General features: G+C 38.5%; 1 protein-coding gene across 1 annotated transcript in view; it reads right to left on the bottom strand.

Moving 5' to 3' along the window:
• The window catches only part of LOC138018541 (mitochondrial inner membrane m-AAA protease component AFG3L2-like), a 48,805-nt gene that overhangs the window by 29,926 nt on the left and 1,346 nt on the right, over positions 1–17,533 (bottom strand). The window contains exons 3-12 of the mRNA XM_068865210.1: positions 16,294–16,341; positions 15,395–15,657; positions 14,033–14,098; positions 13,503–13,630; positions 12,472–12,565; positions 7,693–7,763; positions 7,011–7,113; positions 4,165–4,459; positions 1,015–1,144; positions 778–875 (exon numbers count right to left, since the gene is read on the bottom strand). Of these exons, the coding sequence (XP_068721311.1) occupies positions 778–875; positions 1,015–1,144; positions 4,165–4,459; positions 7,011–7,113; positions 7,693–7,763; positions 12,472–12,565; positions 13,503–13,630; positions 14,033–14,098; positions 15,395–15,657; positions 16,294–16,341 (1,296 nt within the window). The remainder of the gene's footprint in view (positions 1–777; positions 876–1,014; positions 1,145–4,164; positions 4,460–7,010; positions 7,114–7,692; positions 7,764–12,471; positions 12,566–13,502; positions 13,631–14,032; positions 14,099–15,394; positions 15,658–16,293; positions 16,342–17,533) is intronic.

Here is a 17,533-nt window from a genome sequence, read left to right as displayed (position 1 = left end):
GGTATGGAGGACTTAGTGACAAAACATGGTAAGGAGACATTCTCGCATTTCGAAGTGTTCCGTACTGCAATTTAGGCCATGCTCTCTTTGTTTTTGAAATCCTGTTTTAAAACACGTTCAAAAACATGAGAAATTCAAGTTCTCCTCAAATAAATCAAACTTCACACAGCCTGAAATCAATACAATATTGCTTAAACTGCTCCAAAATTATGAGCGTTCACATAATGTAATCACAAAGTGCATAACGTGAGAATTCTGCCTGGCGGGCCAAACCTGGTTTTCATGAGGACCGTGAACTAACTTTCCACATGGGACTGAGGGAGGCTACAGGCTTGTGCCACCAGAGGTATTTTCTTTTAGTCCTCGGTCATTGCCTTCAATTTCATGTAGCAATGTCTCAGACCTTTCAAAAAAATCTCCTCTGGCACCCAGGGTAACAGCGACTTTGATTTTCTTTGGCCGATCAAGGCATGTCATTTTCTACTTCTTCGGTGAAAAGTTCCCGGCAAGCGTGGTCAAAGTGGATGCTATTTTGAACCCTGGCTATGATTATCCTTTTCATCACCAAGAAATAAACATTATAAGTAATTAAAGTGCTATTGTTTGTTTCACAATATTGTCACATGATTATTTTAGTACTTTGGCATTCTGTAGGTATGTTTGTGTTGAAAGTAGCAGTCCTATGATAACAGATAGGGCAGCCAGAATAAAATTTCCTTGAGTTTACAAAAAGAAAAAAAAAAAGATCAACACAGCCTTTTTGATGCAATAGCTTGCCTGTGAAACCAGGTGTCAAAGCTGCCATTCTTCTTGCTACTGTATCCAAGTCAAGATCAGTCTTAAGTGGCTTTAAATGCACTTTGAAAATGGAACATCTAAGGAGACAACAAGCAAAATAACATGAAGCTTTACATATTAATGATACCACTGATGGAACAGACTGCCTGGAGACAATAGCGAAGAACCTAGATAGGAGGGGTTTGGAGAGAGTATTAAGGTTCTGAAGTATCTTACCTTCCCTTGATATCAGGTGGTGGGATGTGAATCTGTCTGTCAAACCGTCCTGGTCTCATTAGAGCAGGATCTAGTACATCAGGCCTGTTGGTACCAGAGAGCACCACAACATTTGTCGTTGAGCTGAAACCTGTAATAGCATTTTGAATCAGTGATCCTTTTTACAGGAAACAACACAATATGGCAATACTCTTCAATTTACGTTATGTACAGTACCACATAAGGCTATTCCACAACGCAAATCCGCTGTATGAGAAACTCTTTTTTAAATAATTGGTGCAGGGCTGCGGAAGAGCCAATTTATTTTCAGTATTCCTTAATCAATATGATGTTACATCATTTCGAAAAACAAATCTAGAAATCAGCTATTCAGGGGTCATTCCATGTGGAAATTGGTACAACATAACAGAAGCTGATTCCAATCTTTGGTATTTGAGTTTACATCCACTCAGTGCCCGGAACAATCCATCGATGTTAGAGTCATAATTGGAACACATTAAAATACAGGTTGCACGATTTTGGAGCTTCTGAAGCTTTTCAGAGAGACTATTGCCAGTTGTCCCATACAACACTACAGTAATTAAAATGTGGTTGAACAAGGCAATCATATACTTGAATTGATATATTAGAAGGTATAAGATTTTGTATTCGCTTAATTGCACCCAAAGCAGAAGCAATCTTTTTACAAAAGCTCTGCATATGACATTCCCAATTCATGTTTTGGTTGAAGTGCACACCAAGAGATTGCATACACGTGTAGATGACACCTGCTTCACTGGATGGTCATTTATACTGAAAGAAGGAATTTCAGGAAATGTTGATAACCTCTGTCTCGCCGCCACTAACATGTTAAATTCAAGGTCAGTTTATTGGCTGAGAGCCATGTGTACACCCCATTTAAATCATTGTAAAGGCAATCATCAATGTTTTAGATCCACGCTAGCGAAGGTGAGGCTGGTGTCATCAGCATACATTCTAGGTTGTGAAATATACAGACAATTTGGAAGGTCATTGATATATAATAGAAAAAACAAGGGTCCTCGAATTGTTCCCTGGGAGAAAACCACATTTAAGTTTGAGTTAGGGTTTAGGGTTAGGGTTAGACAAGTTTGAGTGCAAATGCTTAAAATATGATGTAAACCATTTGTGACAGAAAACGTGCATTCCATAGAATTAAAATTTTGTTAATATAATATTGTGATTGATGGTGTCGAAAGCCCTTTTTAAATCTAGAAAAACAACGGCATTGACGAAACCGTGATTAATATTCATGGCCTAACTACCCGTAGTTTCGAGTAACGCAGTAACCGTAGAGTATAGAGAATGAAATCCGGATTGGTAACGAGAAAGAAAACAGTTTTCAGTAAGATAGTGGTATAACTGGTCATACACTACCCATTCAAATGAAAGAAAAAGGATTACTGTTATTGGTCGATAGTTAGTGGGATCATTGCGTTTTCCAGAATTTTTATACTATGGGGTAACCCTAGCAGACTTCCGTTCATCAAGAAAAATACAAGTTATCAGGGATTGGTTAAAAATATAAGTGAGAGACTGCAATTAAATCAGGGCACTCCCTTAACAACTTAGCGGAAATGTTATCTAGTCCTGTAGCCTTAGACTTGAGGAGTTTTGAGAGCAAAGAAAAAATATGTGCCGATGTTGTTTCCTCAAAGACGAACTCCTTGTCAGTTGCACAAAGAAATTCTTCATTGGTGGTCTCAACATTTCAGCTGAGGTTAGGTCCAATTTCAGTAAAGAAAGTATTTAATAATTCAGCAAAGTCTACTTGACTCTTCGATTTTTGCCCTTGGTATTGTATTTCATTTAGGGCACTTTTATTTGATTTAAGAGATACTCGTTCATTGACCATTTTCCAGGTTTTACGTTGATCTTGAGCACAACTATTGAAAGCAATTTATAGTAGGCCATTTTAACAGACAGGATTCCCGATTTACTTGATTTTTCGTTTTCCGAATCTGGCTCCTTAAGCCAGCCTCTGAAGTTCATCCGCTTTTTTAATACGGTAGTAATCCAAGGAGACTTGGAGGGCCGCATGTGTCTAGTCTTCAATGGGGCATGTCTGTTACAAACACTTATATATAGATCTTTCCATTTTTTCCACATATTATTGGGGTCGTAAAATTCCTTAATATCATCCGACAGTTACATGTATGTCAAAATATCGTTTCAAAAATTAGTAGAGTTAAAGTGTTTAAATTGCCTATATTTATTTAAGTTAATTCCTTTTGAACGAATGGGAATTGAGATTTTACGGCATGCATAGACTAAGCTGTGATCCCTTATTCCAACAGTGAGAAACCCTAGAACAGGTAATATTGTCTTGATGACTAGTGAAAAAAGGATCAATTAAGGTGCTTGATGAAGGTATGATTTGAGCGGGCTCATCAATTTATTGTTTCGGTAATGCTCAAGAGAGCCCTTGTGTGAATATTATCACTTGATAATAAATTACAATTCATGTCACCTATAAGACAATGTTCAACATGTTCAGAATCTAGTCTTCGTAACACAGTGTCAAGATGCGGAAAAGGTCAGAAGGTGAGTTTGGCGGTCTGTACCACGAAGTGACCAAAACAGGTTTTGAGTTAGGCTAATGTCTTTCAATGGATAAGATTTCCAGGAGCCGATCATCCAAATCCTCGCGGACAACGTAATTTATGTCCAAAGGAAGACCAAGTGCTTCCAGCCAGTTACGGATTAGATGAATTAGTCCACTAGTTGTGGAACAGTTTTATGTATTTCCGAATTTAACATTAATAATATAAAGTTTGATGTATTGTAGTAGCCAGTATAAGATAAAACTTAAGAGAACTTTACTCAAGATGGGTGTAACACTAGCAAAGTTCCAGTTGCATGTTTCCCACAGAATAGTAGTTGTTGTACAAGTATTTTGGATTTTTTTCTCAAGTTTCACCAAAATTTAATTCTTGTACCCAATTCAAATCCCCTTGGGAATAAAATGTTTTGTTCCAACTGTTTCCATATCATTTAAAATTAATGTAATGCTACATTATACTGCAAATACAATACACAAAGCAGCTTAACCTGGGAGATTTGAATTGGGTAGAACATTGAGTTAGCCGATTTGGCCTATTTCCCAAGTGATTTTGTCATGACCTCTCTTACCATCCATTTCCACCAACAGCTGATTTAGTGTGTTCTCTCTCTCATCATGACCACCAAACTGTCCCCCTCGCCCACGTGCACGTCCAACAGCATCAATTTCATCAATAAATATAATACAGGGAGCATTCTTCCTTGCTTGAGAAAACAGATCCCTAACTCGTGCTGGGCCTACACCAACAAACATTTCCAGGAATTCAGATCCTGAAATGCTGAGAAACGGCACCCTTGCTTCACCAGCTACTGCCTTGGCAAGTAGAGTTTTACCAGTGCCAGGTGGTCCTGATAAAATAGCTCCCTAAGAAAAATAAAACAAATATTGGCAAGGTTGAAAGGGTGGTCAGAACACTCTTAAGAAATACTCAATTGCTTGCATGGTTTATGGGAGACACGGCATATCTTTATTAGGCACGACACAAAAAACTATTCACGTAACAAAATTGTGTGATGGTGCTGCGTGAGGTCAGGAAGTGGTAGATTGGTTAAGAAGGGTTGGGGAGAATAGAATAATAAGGGGGTGAATGAAGGATGAGGGTATGGCAGAGAGCGTGGGATGGAGTAAAGAGAGAAAAAAGAAAGAAAGAAGGAGAAAGCAAGTGAATTTAGATAGCCCTTTGAAGTATTTTTGAGCAGATCCCCCTTCTTGAAAGAACATCCCAAATTTAAACAGTTTAGCCATTTTCAATAATCAATACCAAGTTAACATTTAAATCAACTTATTAACAACTGATTTACAGAAAAGCTGAGTCAGTAAAGAAATAGCTATTTGTGAAAGAGACGTTCCAACACTATGCAATGCACATACATACAGACATACATACTTTACTTGGTAAAGCAGGTTAGGGATATGGCAGCAATAGCTGATGTGGACCTGCTACAGGTATTATTAATTAAAAGTACTGTACATATTAAATTCAAAATTCGATAACTAGTACTATAACCCTAACCCTAACCTTAAAAAAAGCAATAATTAGGTAACATAGAAGGTATAATGTTTACGATTTAGTATATACAAATTAATACATCAATAATAATTAATAAACTAGTTCAAGACTTCAGACATCAATATATCAATCAAAGGAGAACTGTGAAGAAATCGCGGATACCTTCCTTACAGAATGGGAGTTCTGTTGCGAACAGTTGCTTTCTGATCTTGTTAGGGAACAATGACTAAATTTGCGTTTGGTTTTTATCTAAAAAGAATGCGTTATCATTGGCAGGCAGGTCATTTTCAAGTATGTAAACAGCTATGAATGCCTCAGTTTGCAATAAGTAAAAACAACGTTTGTTTCCAAAAGTTTTCAACCTTTCACGAAATTTGGAACGGATCATGAAATACATGTATGCTGCATAAAATCGCCAACCAGTGTTTGTTTTCAGCTCCTTTAAACTTTTTACGAGGTTGTTAAAAGCCTATGAAAGTACCACAGGATAACCATTTTGCTAGGAAAGAACAAATTGACCTCTTCAGTTTGTACGTTTTGTTTTTTCCATTTCAGACCATGTGATGTTACTCTATAGAGAACACTTTCTCTCAAATGTCGTCTTATGCACATGTTTAAGAAGAATTCCCTCGAGAACATCACATGGTCTGCAATGGGAAAACGCGCAAGCTGAAGAGGTCAATTCGTGTTTGATTCTTATCGTAAAGGAATGCTTCACTGTTCAACTACAACAAGGTGATACCGAAAATAACTGGATAATTCTCAACTATATAAACACAACTATCGAGAGTTTTTAACCCCGTCTTTTACATTTAAGCACCTTTACCTTTTAAATGTGTTACAGGTATACCTTATAGAGCGTTTTCACATGACGTCACAGTGGCCATGTTGGTGTTCCAAATTGAACTCTATTTTCATGGTAATGCTTTACTTTGTTTCAGTAATCAAATACAGCTGCTGGTCATGTGAGTGAAAACGCTCAATAGGTACTGAATATAACCAACAGAATGATGAAATAAGATGCCTACAAGGGCGTATCCGTGGAATGCGCAAACAGTTAACACAAATTGTCCAGTTACAATGAACTTCAACTACAGGTAAACTACGGAAAATGGTGAGAGATTACCAGAAAGATAAAATATTAATCTGTAATATAACTTGAAGTTGTTTGTTGTAAAAACTCATTATTAATGTTACTAAATTTGCAAAAATGCAAACAAGGAAGCCCTATTAGTGGGTTATCAGGATACAGGATTTTTTCATTTTTTTTTTTTTTTTGAAGGAGACTTCATTCAAATCCTACAATTTTACCTGCTTTCTTAACTCAGTACATCCAAAAATAACAAGATCAGCCTTAAATCATCCAAAAAACGTATTACAAATCACAGTTCAACAACTTATCATCCTGGCCCAGTTGTTCAAAAGCCGATTAATGCTAATCTCAGGTTAAAAATTGACAAGGGAGTTTTATTCCCTACTTCTAAATGCTGTTCAAGGCTGATATTCGGTAAAACTTTACTTTAAAAGAAGCCAATCTTGAAAAACAAAAATAAGCAAACTTAAGGAAACTTTCACCAAAAAGTTGAAAACATGAAACAAAAGTTTACACTAATCCTGGATTAAGGTAATTGGCTTTTGGGAATTGCAGAGATACAGGATATTTTTTAAAGTAGTTTTTAAAGTACATTCTCCACTGATAAATGAAAATGTTTGGGTGACATTAGTGTATTTTGGGGAATATAGTGATGTGCATGCATCAGATTTTACACACTTGCCAATGTTGTTGATGTTTCTTATACTGACTTAAGGGATGATCAAACACCATTACCTATAATTCGACAGATTTTGTGGATGTAACTGTTACAGTAAAATAATTATAGAATAATCATTTATTTCATTAAATACCTTGGGTATTCTAGCTCCCAGTTCATGATACTGTTGAGGGTTTTTAAGGAAATTAACAAATTCCATGATCTCTAGCTTAGCTTCCTCGCATCCTGCAACATCTCTGAAATCACAGCATAATAAAAACAATTCTTTGACTGCACCTGACATCACAGTGGCCATGTTGGTAGAAAGAACAATAGCGAAAAAGTCTTTTTCAGGGGTGCAGGGATGGCACAGTGGTGAGAGCACTCGCCTCCCACCAATGTGGCCCGAGTGCGATTCCCAGATTCAGCGTCATATGTGGGTTGAGTTTGTTGGTTCTCTACTCTGCACCGAGAGGATTTCTCCGGGTACCCCGGTTTCCCCTCTCCTCAAAAAAACAACATTTGACTTGTTGGGTTAATTGTTAATTTCACTTTAAAATGTCCCCAATTAGCGCTCCAGCGCTAAATGTACTAGACACTTAAATAAAGTTCCTTTCCTTTCCTTTTTTAAAGCTACATTTTTCCATTGTTTTGGCACCAGCATGGCCGTCTTATCACGTGAGTGCAATCAAAGAATAGATGTATCTAAAATAACAGTTAAAATAATATTATTTCAAGTGATGACTTATCTGTCCATGGAAAAAGAATGACCTGAAATGGAAAACAAGTTCCTATCATGACAAAAAGGAACCTTCTAGCTTTTTCCCCACACTTACTTGAATCTTATTTTTACACTTGTTTCTTTGTTGTAAAATTTGGCTGTTGATTGTCCAACACCAAATATACCCTGTTTAAACAATGATCAATACAGATGATAAGGATAAAATATTTACATGTATGTGTAAAGGCAAGGCTTGAATTAACAATTACACCATTTTCTGTTCATAAAACCATTAGTGGCTTTTTTGGCGTAAATGAAACTATTTTCAGTTAAACTATTTGCAAACTTGATTTTATATTAATTTCTGTTACCGAACAGCTAAAGGTGTATCAAAAACAAACTAGGATTCAAAATCTGACACTGAAATCATTTCAGAACTTGTAAACCAATCAGAGGCAATAAACAGTTCTTGTCATTTGTTCCACAATCTAGTCACTTAAGATGTAAATCATGATGAGGTCGAATGGTTAGCCTCACATTTTCTCAATTTGTGACCCGCTTCCTCAGGTTTTTATAGCAGCAAAGATCAGCATGTCTAATGCATTTCATTCAACTGGACGTATACATTGCGCTGTGGTTTCGCAAATAAAACTGTTACAGTCTCTTAGGAAAGCTCAAAAAGCACCTATGAGAATGAAGTACGACTACCCAAAACTGAAGGAAGATGAACCACTACAGCAGCTGTACTCTGTGGAGGTGAAGAACCTGTAAAGTTGTCAAGTAGATCAGTTGAGTGAAAAGGAGAAAGACAATGTCAGTATGAGATATCACAAGTTCACTGAGAGTGTCAATGAGACCAACAAGGTGCTTCTACAACCTGTACCAAGGAAGTTGAGAAGTGTCACGTCTAAAGACAAGAGAAACATTGTGCAGTGGAAGATGCATGCAGCGAAAGAACCGTTTATCACCAGAATCCTTTGAAAGAGAGTAAGGAGGAGGCTAAGGAGGCGAAAAGAAGTTGGGAGAGAGTTACAGAAGGATTGAAAGCTGATAGACAAAGCAGAAAGGGCAGCGGAGAGAAATAGGAACAAAGAATGTTGGGAGTTACATGTAGGAAATGAAGTGACAGGGCTAGAAAAAGGAGTTCCGTTGGTGGAAGGAGGGAGTAAGGAAGGACGTCTGAAGAACTAGGAAGAACAGCGCTGAAAATGAGAGTCTGGAGATTGAGAGGTTAAATGAGGGGAGAGTGATTGAAACAGAAGAGTTTATGATAGTGGATTTGAAAGAAGTGAGGAAACAAATCCGTGACGGAAAAGCAGCGGGAGAAGATGGAGTAACACCAGAGGTGACGAAGGGAGTGAACTTGGATAAGATTATCTTGGAGTTCTGCAATAAGGCACTCGAAGACAGTCAGATCCTGAGTCCCTGGAAACAGTTGAACATAATACCTATGCAGAAGAAAGGGAATCTAACCATGGCAGAGACTTATTGTGGGATTGCATTGACATTGATCGTCACTAAGACCTTGAACCGGATTATTCTCGACAGGATAACACTACATCGAATCAATACTGAGAATTCACCAGAATGGACTTCACAGAGGAAGATCAACATGTCCCATATTTTCGCCCTAAGAAGGATCACTGAAGAGTGTATTGGAAAGAATCTTCCCACTGTGCTTCTTTAAATAGATCACATAAGGATTTCAACTCCATCCACAGAGGTATTCTCTTGAAGATACTTCTAGCCTACAGAATCCCTGAGAAGTTGGTTAATCGAAAATCTCTACAACCGAACTAATGCAAAAGTTGTCACCAAGGATGGGTTCTGCTGTGAGTTCAACATCTCTGCTGGACTAATGCAAGGGGATACGCTTACACCGTACCTTTTTCATTATTGTCATTGATTACCTTTTGACCCAAACCTTGAGGAACCGATACTATGGACTAACATTAGAGAATAGAAGTTGGAGATCTCCTAAGGTCAAGTTTTATGACCCTGACTTCGCAGTAGTAGTAGTAGTAGTAGCAGCAGCAGCAGCAGCAGCAGCAGCAGCAGAAGTAGTAGTAGTATCAGCAGCAGCAGCATCAGCAGAAGTAGTAGTAGTAGTAGTAGTAGTAGTAGTTACTGTAGTAAAGATCAGCTTGTGAAGGTGGAAATAATAAAAATAATAACAACTATTTATATACATGTAAGGCTTGTCCAGACCAATAAAATTTATGCATAGTTTCACAATATCATTCGCTAGCTTGTTCCAGAGTTCAGGAGCAGAAACAGAGAAAGCTGAAGAAGACAGTAACAATCTAGATGTTGAATGGTAGCGTATCAGGTCTTGAATGTAGATGGGAGACTTTTGATGAAGCGCTTTGTAAGTTAGCACAATAATCTTGAATTTGATTCGACTGAACCACACACTTAAATGAAAGCCATTGAGTAAGACAGGCCTTTTTCAGCTTCCTACATGTAGCTATCTTCTCAGAATTCTCGTTGGTCAGAGTTACTTCATTCACCAGAAGTTGAACTTTCAAAAACAAAACTGTCTTCTTGTTGAAATTGTCAAGTAACTGCTAGGTATTCAGTGTGTTTTGCATTATCTTTACGGAAGAAAGATCCTTAAATTTTTATGGTGCTGGTACTTGCCAGTGCTAGGTTGTGAAAAACACAGTGGATAGATATTTTGGACTGCTGGATTCTTTCATCAGCTTTCAACCTAGAAGCCATACCTGACATTTCTCCAACCATTACACTTGCACCATTTCACACAAAGCCCTTGAACCACTCAAAATGGACCCCTGCGATGGTTTCTGAATCTGCCTTGGCAGAGTTACGTGTAGCAAGAACATTTTCCAGAAATTGGAATATCACCTCGATCTTTTCACCACTCCCACAGTATATACTGGATTAACCCAAGCATTTGCTCGCAAATTGCAATGTCAGTCATGTCAACTGAAATGACTTCATTTTCAACCATTTCACCAAAAAGTAGCAGCATGTTTCGCAGGAAAGAAGTTGATGTGTAGCTAAAACCAATCATGTCACACCCGTTTCTCCACCAACTTCTGCAGACCTTAACCTTTACAAATGCTATCTTTTTTTTTGCCAAACATTAATGTCACACACAATTGAAGAGACAGTATTAGTGGGAGGAAAAAGCCTGGGGATAAAGTGTCATCCAGGACCCAAGTGCCACCTGCCACTGCGAGGCCAGCCACTGGGGATAGGCTAGTTTCAAAGAGTGGCATACTAGCCGGGCACGTAGCACAGCTGCCCTGAGCAGCGTATACCTATGCCAAGCTCCTAGAAGGTTGAACCAGCAAGAGGAAGTGGATGTGCCACCGTTTCTCACCCAAGCTAGCACGACCCCGGCATCGCTTCAGTATGGGACTGAAGGGTTGGCGCCGTCAACACTTCTCCCCATGGTTCTGGAACAGAATCCTCCCACACTGAGGCTACTAAGGACTGTTAAAAGAAAAACAGATGCCCCACCCAGGATGGTGCAAATGCAGCATGCTGTTAGAAGCCTCAGACAACAGGATTCTTAGAGGGCTATCCCCTTACCAGATCACTAAATCAGTAAGAAAAGAGTTCAATGTCCTTTAAACCCATAATAAAATACACGGCAGAAACATAAGCCAGTGGCAAAGCCTGGCCAGTGAAATTCATGGCAACAAAGATCCTTAACAAGATCACTAAAGCACTAAGAAAAGTTCAATGTCACTTAAATCTACAATAATACAAACGATTATAACATAAGCCAGTGGAAAAGCCTGGCCAGAAAGGATCAGACAAGGATCCTTAACAAGATCACTTAAAATCAAAGGCCCACCTTCAACCGACATGCTTTCAGACCGTTTGTTTTGCTAAGGAAATTCGCATAGCAGATCGAGTGATTGGACGGATTACAGTTTTGTTGGGATTTTCGTAGATAAAAATAGGTCCCTGCATGCAACACCTATAGGGTGAATGTGGACCTATGAGGAAGAGGTAAATGACACTTTGGTGCACAATAAAATAAATTTCAAAGACACAGGTCAATGATAGAGCTTGGAGAAAAACTTGATGGCACTCAATCACTTCCAGGGATCGAAGGTTTAAAGGTTGTGTGTAGGCGTGTGGTCACCAGCCATGGAGGAAGGGACTTGGAGTAAGGTAGAAGCAGGGGGTGAATGTACCTTTTGCAAGATTCGGAACACCAATGACCCAGAATTTTAATTAGCCAAGAAGGTACACCGGAAGCAGCAGTCATTGTTGCTGCCCCAATACGGAAACTGTGGGTGTTGTAGTCATTGGAGTGCAGGCCACACAGATCGATGAGTACATGTAGGGCATGTAGGTTAGATGCCAATGAATTCCGGGATAGGGATAAACCATCCTTAAACTGGAACAGGAAACTGTTTGGGTCGGAGTCAGGCGTTTGAAGGATGAAGTGCATGCCACAAAGACAGCACAAATGATCGTATGGGACTTAGCAATAACGAGTCAAGCTGCACGCCAGAAGGGGTTGGTCTTGGATTTCCAAATCTTTCACGGTGGTAATTCAACCTTTGTCAACTCATTTGATAAAACCAAATTTTCATGTTTCTCTCTCCCACCGACGCAGCAACACAGTTTCTTTAAAAACTAGAAATTTGTTATGAATACACCTTTTCAAATTTCTATATTGTGGGGTTCTTTGTCAACTCCAAAGATTCAATTGTTGATGTACCGTCATTGGATTGTTGATGCAAGCAAAGCCAGAGAATTTCTACCCTCCCACAGAGTTGCGTAGTTTTTACTGCCAAGTAAGAGCACTTACGAATAAGTCTACATCATTGTAAAGACAGTAGCCCTAAGAGCATTGTTAAAATTGCTGCTAACAACATTGCCTTCACTCAAGAAATACAACAAGCCTAACCCCCTGGCCTCTAGCTCCACTTGTGAGTTTTCTTGTCAAGTATATCACTGCACCAATAATAAGTAGTGTGGGGGTTGACTTTATCAGCTCCTTGCTGTAAAGCAAACAAAAAATACGTGTTACAAACCAAGGAATTTGTTTACTTGACAACTATGGCAATTAAAAGCTGTAAAAAAATCAAGACACTATACTGTAGAACACCAAGCAACTTATGAGAAAAGTAAAAGAGAAAGGCTTTGTACCAATATGTCACCCTCCACAGGAAAACAGTGAATAAGGTGATCACACACGCATGGCATGGTCCTCACACGTTCACATGGTCACTTGTCTAACATGCTTAGTGTGCGCATATGCGTGTTTGTGCCTTTTGTTAATGGTCAGTTACCGCAGTAGACCCTTGTGTTGTAACACGCAAGTTGAACATGGTAAATTCCTTTGTCCTTGACACAGAGGCTCTGTGCTCTTTCTTCAAACATGGTTTGGTCAATAACCCAAGCAGAGTAGTTTACCATAGTTTATTATACACAAGATGTAAGCTTAATCAAAGATCATGCATGCCTACCTGATTTGTCAACAAATGGATGTGCAATTTAATTACGCAGTCAACTTGTGTAACAGATGTTCATTTCCAACGGCAGCAGCATCTTATGTTCACTGTTTGTCACTGATTTGCCCATGATAAGCCAGGGATGGTCAGTCCACCCAATCACTGAGCGAAAAACTCCACTAATTGAGCTCACTTACATGCCCGATTTACAGAAAGCTTAACTCAGAATTATTGTGAAACAACGGTGGGTCCCTTCGCTCAAATTTAGCGCTTACATTGCACTTCCCAAAGAAACAAGCCAAGGTGGTGCAAATGAGCAAGGTCCACAGATAGTACAAAAATTTAATGTTCCCTTGAGCTTTCACAACATGCTGTTTTAATATGATCAATTATTTACATGGAACACAACAGTTAGACATTTCCAAAGAGAGGTTTCTTTCTGTAAAATGCATGAGATCTAGGAATTACTCATGGTTAAACTTACAGCCATTCTGACTCCTTAACATAAGTAACAGGAACCCAGAAAGCCGGATCAATATTCATCTCTTGCTGCACAGCCTCAAGGTTACGTTCAAAACTCTCCACACTACCAATGGTAAAACAAAGTCGGCTCTAACAAAGAGAAATTCAGTGATTGTGGTTAGGTAAACAGATTGAAAGGACCAAAATATGGACTACAGATTATGATTCCTCAGGAATGTATGAAATTTCATGTATTTGAACTGCAGAAGAGACATTACCGGTAATGAAAGTTACAAATTTCATTGCAGTCAGATGAGCAACTTAAGCAGTTGGAAGCAAGACTGAAAAAATCCAGGCTTGGATGGAACCACAGCCCAACCAGCTTGATAGCTTTAACATTAGTCAAGGACAACAATCACGATCACAGTCAAGGGTTCCAGTCCTGTTCAAGCTTGGCTTATTTCAAGCTTGCTTGAAATTGCTTACGTTGATCATCTAACTGTGATGATCTCTCAAACGTTCATTTTAACTATGGAATATTGCTTTAGGTACCTTGTTTGGGTCACTTTTCAAAAACACTTTAACCAAAGTTTGGTTTGAAACAACAAGCCTTTCCACCTGAGAAAGGGAAGAAAAGAGTCCAGCTATAAGAACATGTTAACCATGGTACTTATTCAAAAATCATTTAAGTCAAATGTTAAATGAATGTAAAAATAACATATTTTTATCTGTTCTGACAATGTCAATGCACATAATATAGGAAACAAAATTTTAGTTTCTAAAGAAACTGTGGTGCTGCGTCGGTGGGAGATTGGAACAGAAATTGATTTTATCAAACAAGTTGATAAACGTTGAATAACCACCATGAAAGATTTGGAAGGCTGACGTTTCGAGCGTTACCCCTTCGTCGGAGCGAATAGAGGAATTGTGGTTGTTGTAGGTTTATATGTGTGCGAAAAGCTTTGCTATTGGTGGAAATAGGATGACGTGAATTTGTGAGTAGATTAATGGAATGAGAGGCGTTCATTGATTCCGTGTGGGTAGAGTGTGCCCAGTTGAAAAATAAATTTTTGTTCGAAATTTTTACGGCTTTCTGTGTTTTCATGGTGTAAGGATAGGCCACAAATACTCATGTTGTGGTGGGAGTGATTAGGTGAGGCATCCGTGTGGTTTTTTTCTACATCACGTTTTCATTATACTCGTCATTGAATCGTTTTTGGTCACTTCAAATGTTATCTTGTAATTTCAGTTTACATGACACCGCTGTGGGAAGTGAAAAAATCCGAAAACATACACCTTTTTGTTTTTAATAGGCCGCAACCCGAACTTTGCAAAGCCAGACAAAGCGACTGTGTTTTATTGTTTGACATTACTTTTCGAATGCATCATTGAACCTTTTGAATTTGTGATGCAAATATTTCAGAAAGTTAATGACTTTGGTCAACGCATTTGAGTTTGCGTTGAAAACAAACGCAAATGCCTTGAAGACTAGTTTGAAACGCGTTTGATGGTTCGCTTATCTTTGAGTGGTACTGTAGGTGTTCGCAAAAACAGTCTGCCAATCTTCTCCCTGTTTCGCCTACATTGTATGTAGATCTTTTTGCATAGTGTGCAGGTTATGCAGTAAATGACATTTGCAGAGATGCATGTAAAGTGGTCAGTGATTTCAGAAGATCGATTAGGTCCTGAGATCTTAACCATGTTAGAAATAAAGGGACAAGTTTTGCCTCATGTGCGTGTACATTTGAAAGCTCCTGATTGGTTGTCTGACTTGAAAGCGCTCCTAACTAGAAAGTTGCCTTTGTTTTTGTTGCACATAATATAGGGGCTGTTTCCACAATTCCAAAAATGGAAAGTGGATTATTTTATTCCAATGGCAACACCACAACAGAACTAAAAACAAATAAGGAGTACCTCTCCTCTCTCAAGATACTTGGTTCTAAACTCTTGCCAGTTAATTTCACTGCTCTCCACTCTTGAAGCATTCATTAAAATAAGTGCTCCTACAGCTGCTAATGCAACACCTATTGCAAAGCCCTGTGGGTTGATATCACGGAAATTCCTCCACCAATCCCCGCCAGGGGGTTTGTTGTCATCTCCTCCTCCTTCACTGTTGCCTCCTGGGGATCTTCTAGTATTTGATTCAGAATTATCATGATCACTGCTGGAATCTGAATCTAACAAAATGGAACAAAAAAAAATGTTATTGATTTGACATGATGTACCATATACATGAGAGTCAGGCATTAAATGAAAATCTTCCATGTGGAAGCATCATGGTCCAGTGGTTAGGACGTTGGGTTTGCATGTGGCTGCTCCCGGTTCAAATCCCATTCTAACCTCCGCTTTGGACTTGTTTCCAGTTGTCCCGGATTCAACTCTACCACAATATGTAAATAGCTCAATGGTTGCCTCCTGCCAGTTAAGGTTTTTAATCACGTTTCTGTTAAGTTTGAATTGTTTCTTTCGGAATGTTAAAAAAAAGTGGGGTGCCTGTAAAATAGCTTGATAGCTAAGTGCACTTCCACTGCATGCATGCTAGAAGGATGCACTGATATTCATGGGAGAAAAGACAGAAATGGCGTACTGGTATTGATTCCATCTTGATCCATCCTGATTTCCTGGTAGTACACTGTACAAGGTGACTGTACTTTTTTTTTATAAAGCAATGAGCCCTCGTGTCTAGTTTATCAACAACCAATTTATGACAAAAACTCTACAACAAGTTGATGCATAGTTAAAGATCAATTATTTTTATTTACTTTATTTACTAAATATATATTTCCATAGATACAGTACTGCTAGAAATGTACCTTTTTCATTGTTCCTCTTGGCCCTTTTGGGATAGAACTTTTCAAACCCTAAAAAAACAAAACCAAACTGAAACACAAAAACAAACACACATATTGTGATACTAGAATCCAATGAAAGATTTCCGTAAGGCTTTTGATTGTGTAAATCACACTATCCTTGTCGAAAAACTTAAAGGAATTGGAGTTATGGGTAGTATGTGGAATTGGATCAATGATTACCTCTCCAACCGTGTGCAAAGGACTCAAGTTAATGGTATAAGATCGGATTTAAGACCTGTTAAAGTTGGAGTACCCCAAGGGTCCTTATTAGGTCCCAGACTCTTTGCAACTTATGTAAATGATTTACCAGATCATGTTAACAGAGGGGCGTTATATATGTATGCGGACGATACAACAATTTATGTAATAGGTGACACTGTTGATGAGATCGTTCTTGTTTTACAAGAGGTTCTTGACCAGGTGTATACCTGGTGCCTTATGAATAGACTGATTATTCACGAGGGTAAATCTGAGGCAATGATTTTGAGCATTAATCCCTTCATTGGTCCTTTGAAACCTCTGAAGTTGGGTGAGGATTTTATTCAGTACATATCCTCTACTGCTTGTCTCGGGGTTACCATCGATGATAAACTGTCTTGGTCTCAGCATATTAAATCAATTTGTATGTCATTCAATAGTAAAGTTAAAATGCTGAGACGTATAAGTTTTTTACCCAAATCTATGCTAGAAACTCTGTACTTTAAGACTGTAATCCCAAGTGTCCTCTATGGGGTTGTGGTTTGGGGCTCTGGCTCCAAATTTAAAGAATTAGAATGGATACATATTAGAGCTGCTAGACTAATTCATAAGTTGCCAAAGGGCATGACTGATGAAGATATTTTAGCAAGAGCGGGGTGGATGCCTCTTGAATATTTTTATAAATTTCGTATTTTAATGATTACTCATAAGGCTTTTTATAATTTAGGTTTAGAGGAAATAAATTCATTAGTTGTTAGGACCTGTAAGAGCTATAATCTTAGGAAATCTTTAAATATTTTAGTTAATAGACCAAACACTGAGCTCGGTCGTAATTCCTTTGGTTACCCTCTTTCCTTCTTGCAGAAAATCACCAAGACCAGGAAACCAAGTAGCAGTGCTGAGGCCCACCATCGAGTACAAGTCTTCTGCGGTTTTACCCTGTGTCATTTGTGACATTTGATTGGTTTACATCAGTTAGTGAACGAAAATTTACTCTGCGGCT

This window comes from Montipora capricornis, chromosome 10, assembly GCF_036669925.1.
Source record: "Montipora capricornis isolate CH-2021 chromosome 10, ASM3666992v2, whole genome shotgun sequence".
In the NCBI taxonomy this organism is placed as follows: Eukaryota; Metazoa; Cnidaria; class Anthozoa; order Scleractinia; family Acroporidae; genus Montipora; species Montipora capricornis.
The sequence above is the reverse complement of the archived record's forward strand: the minus strand, read 5'-3'. Positions and strand labels throughout refer to the sequence as shown.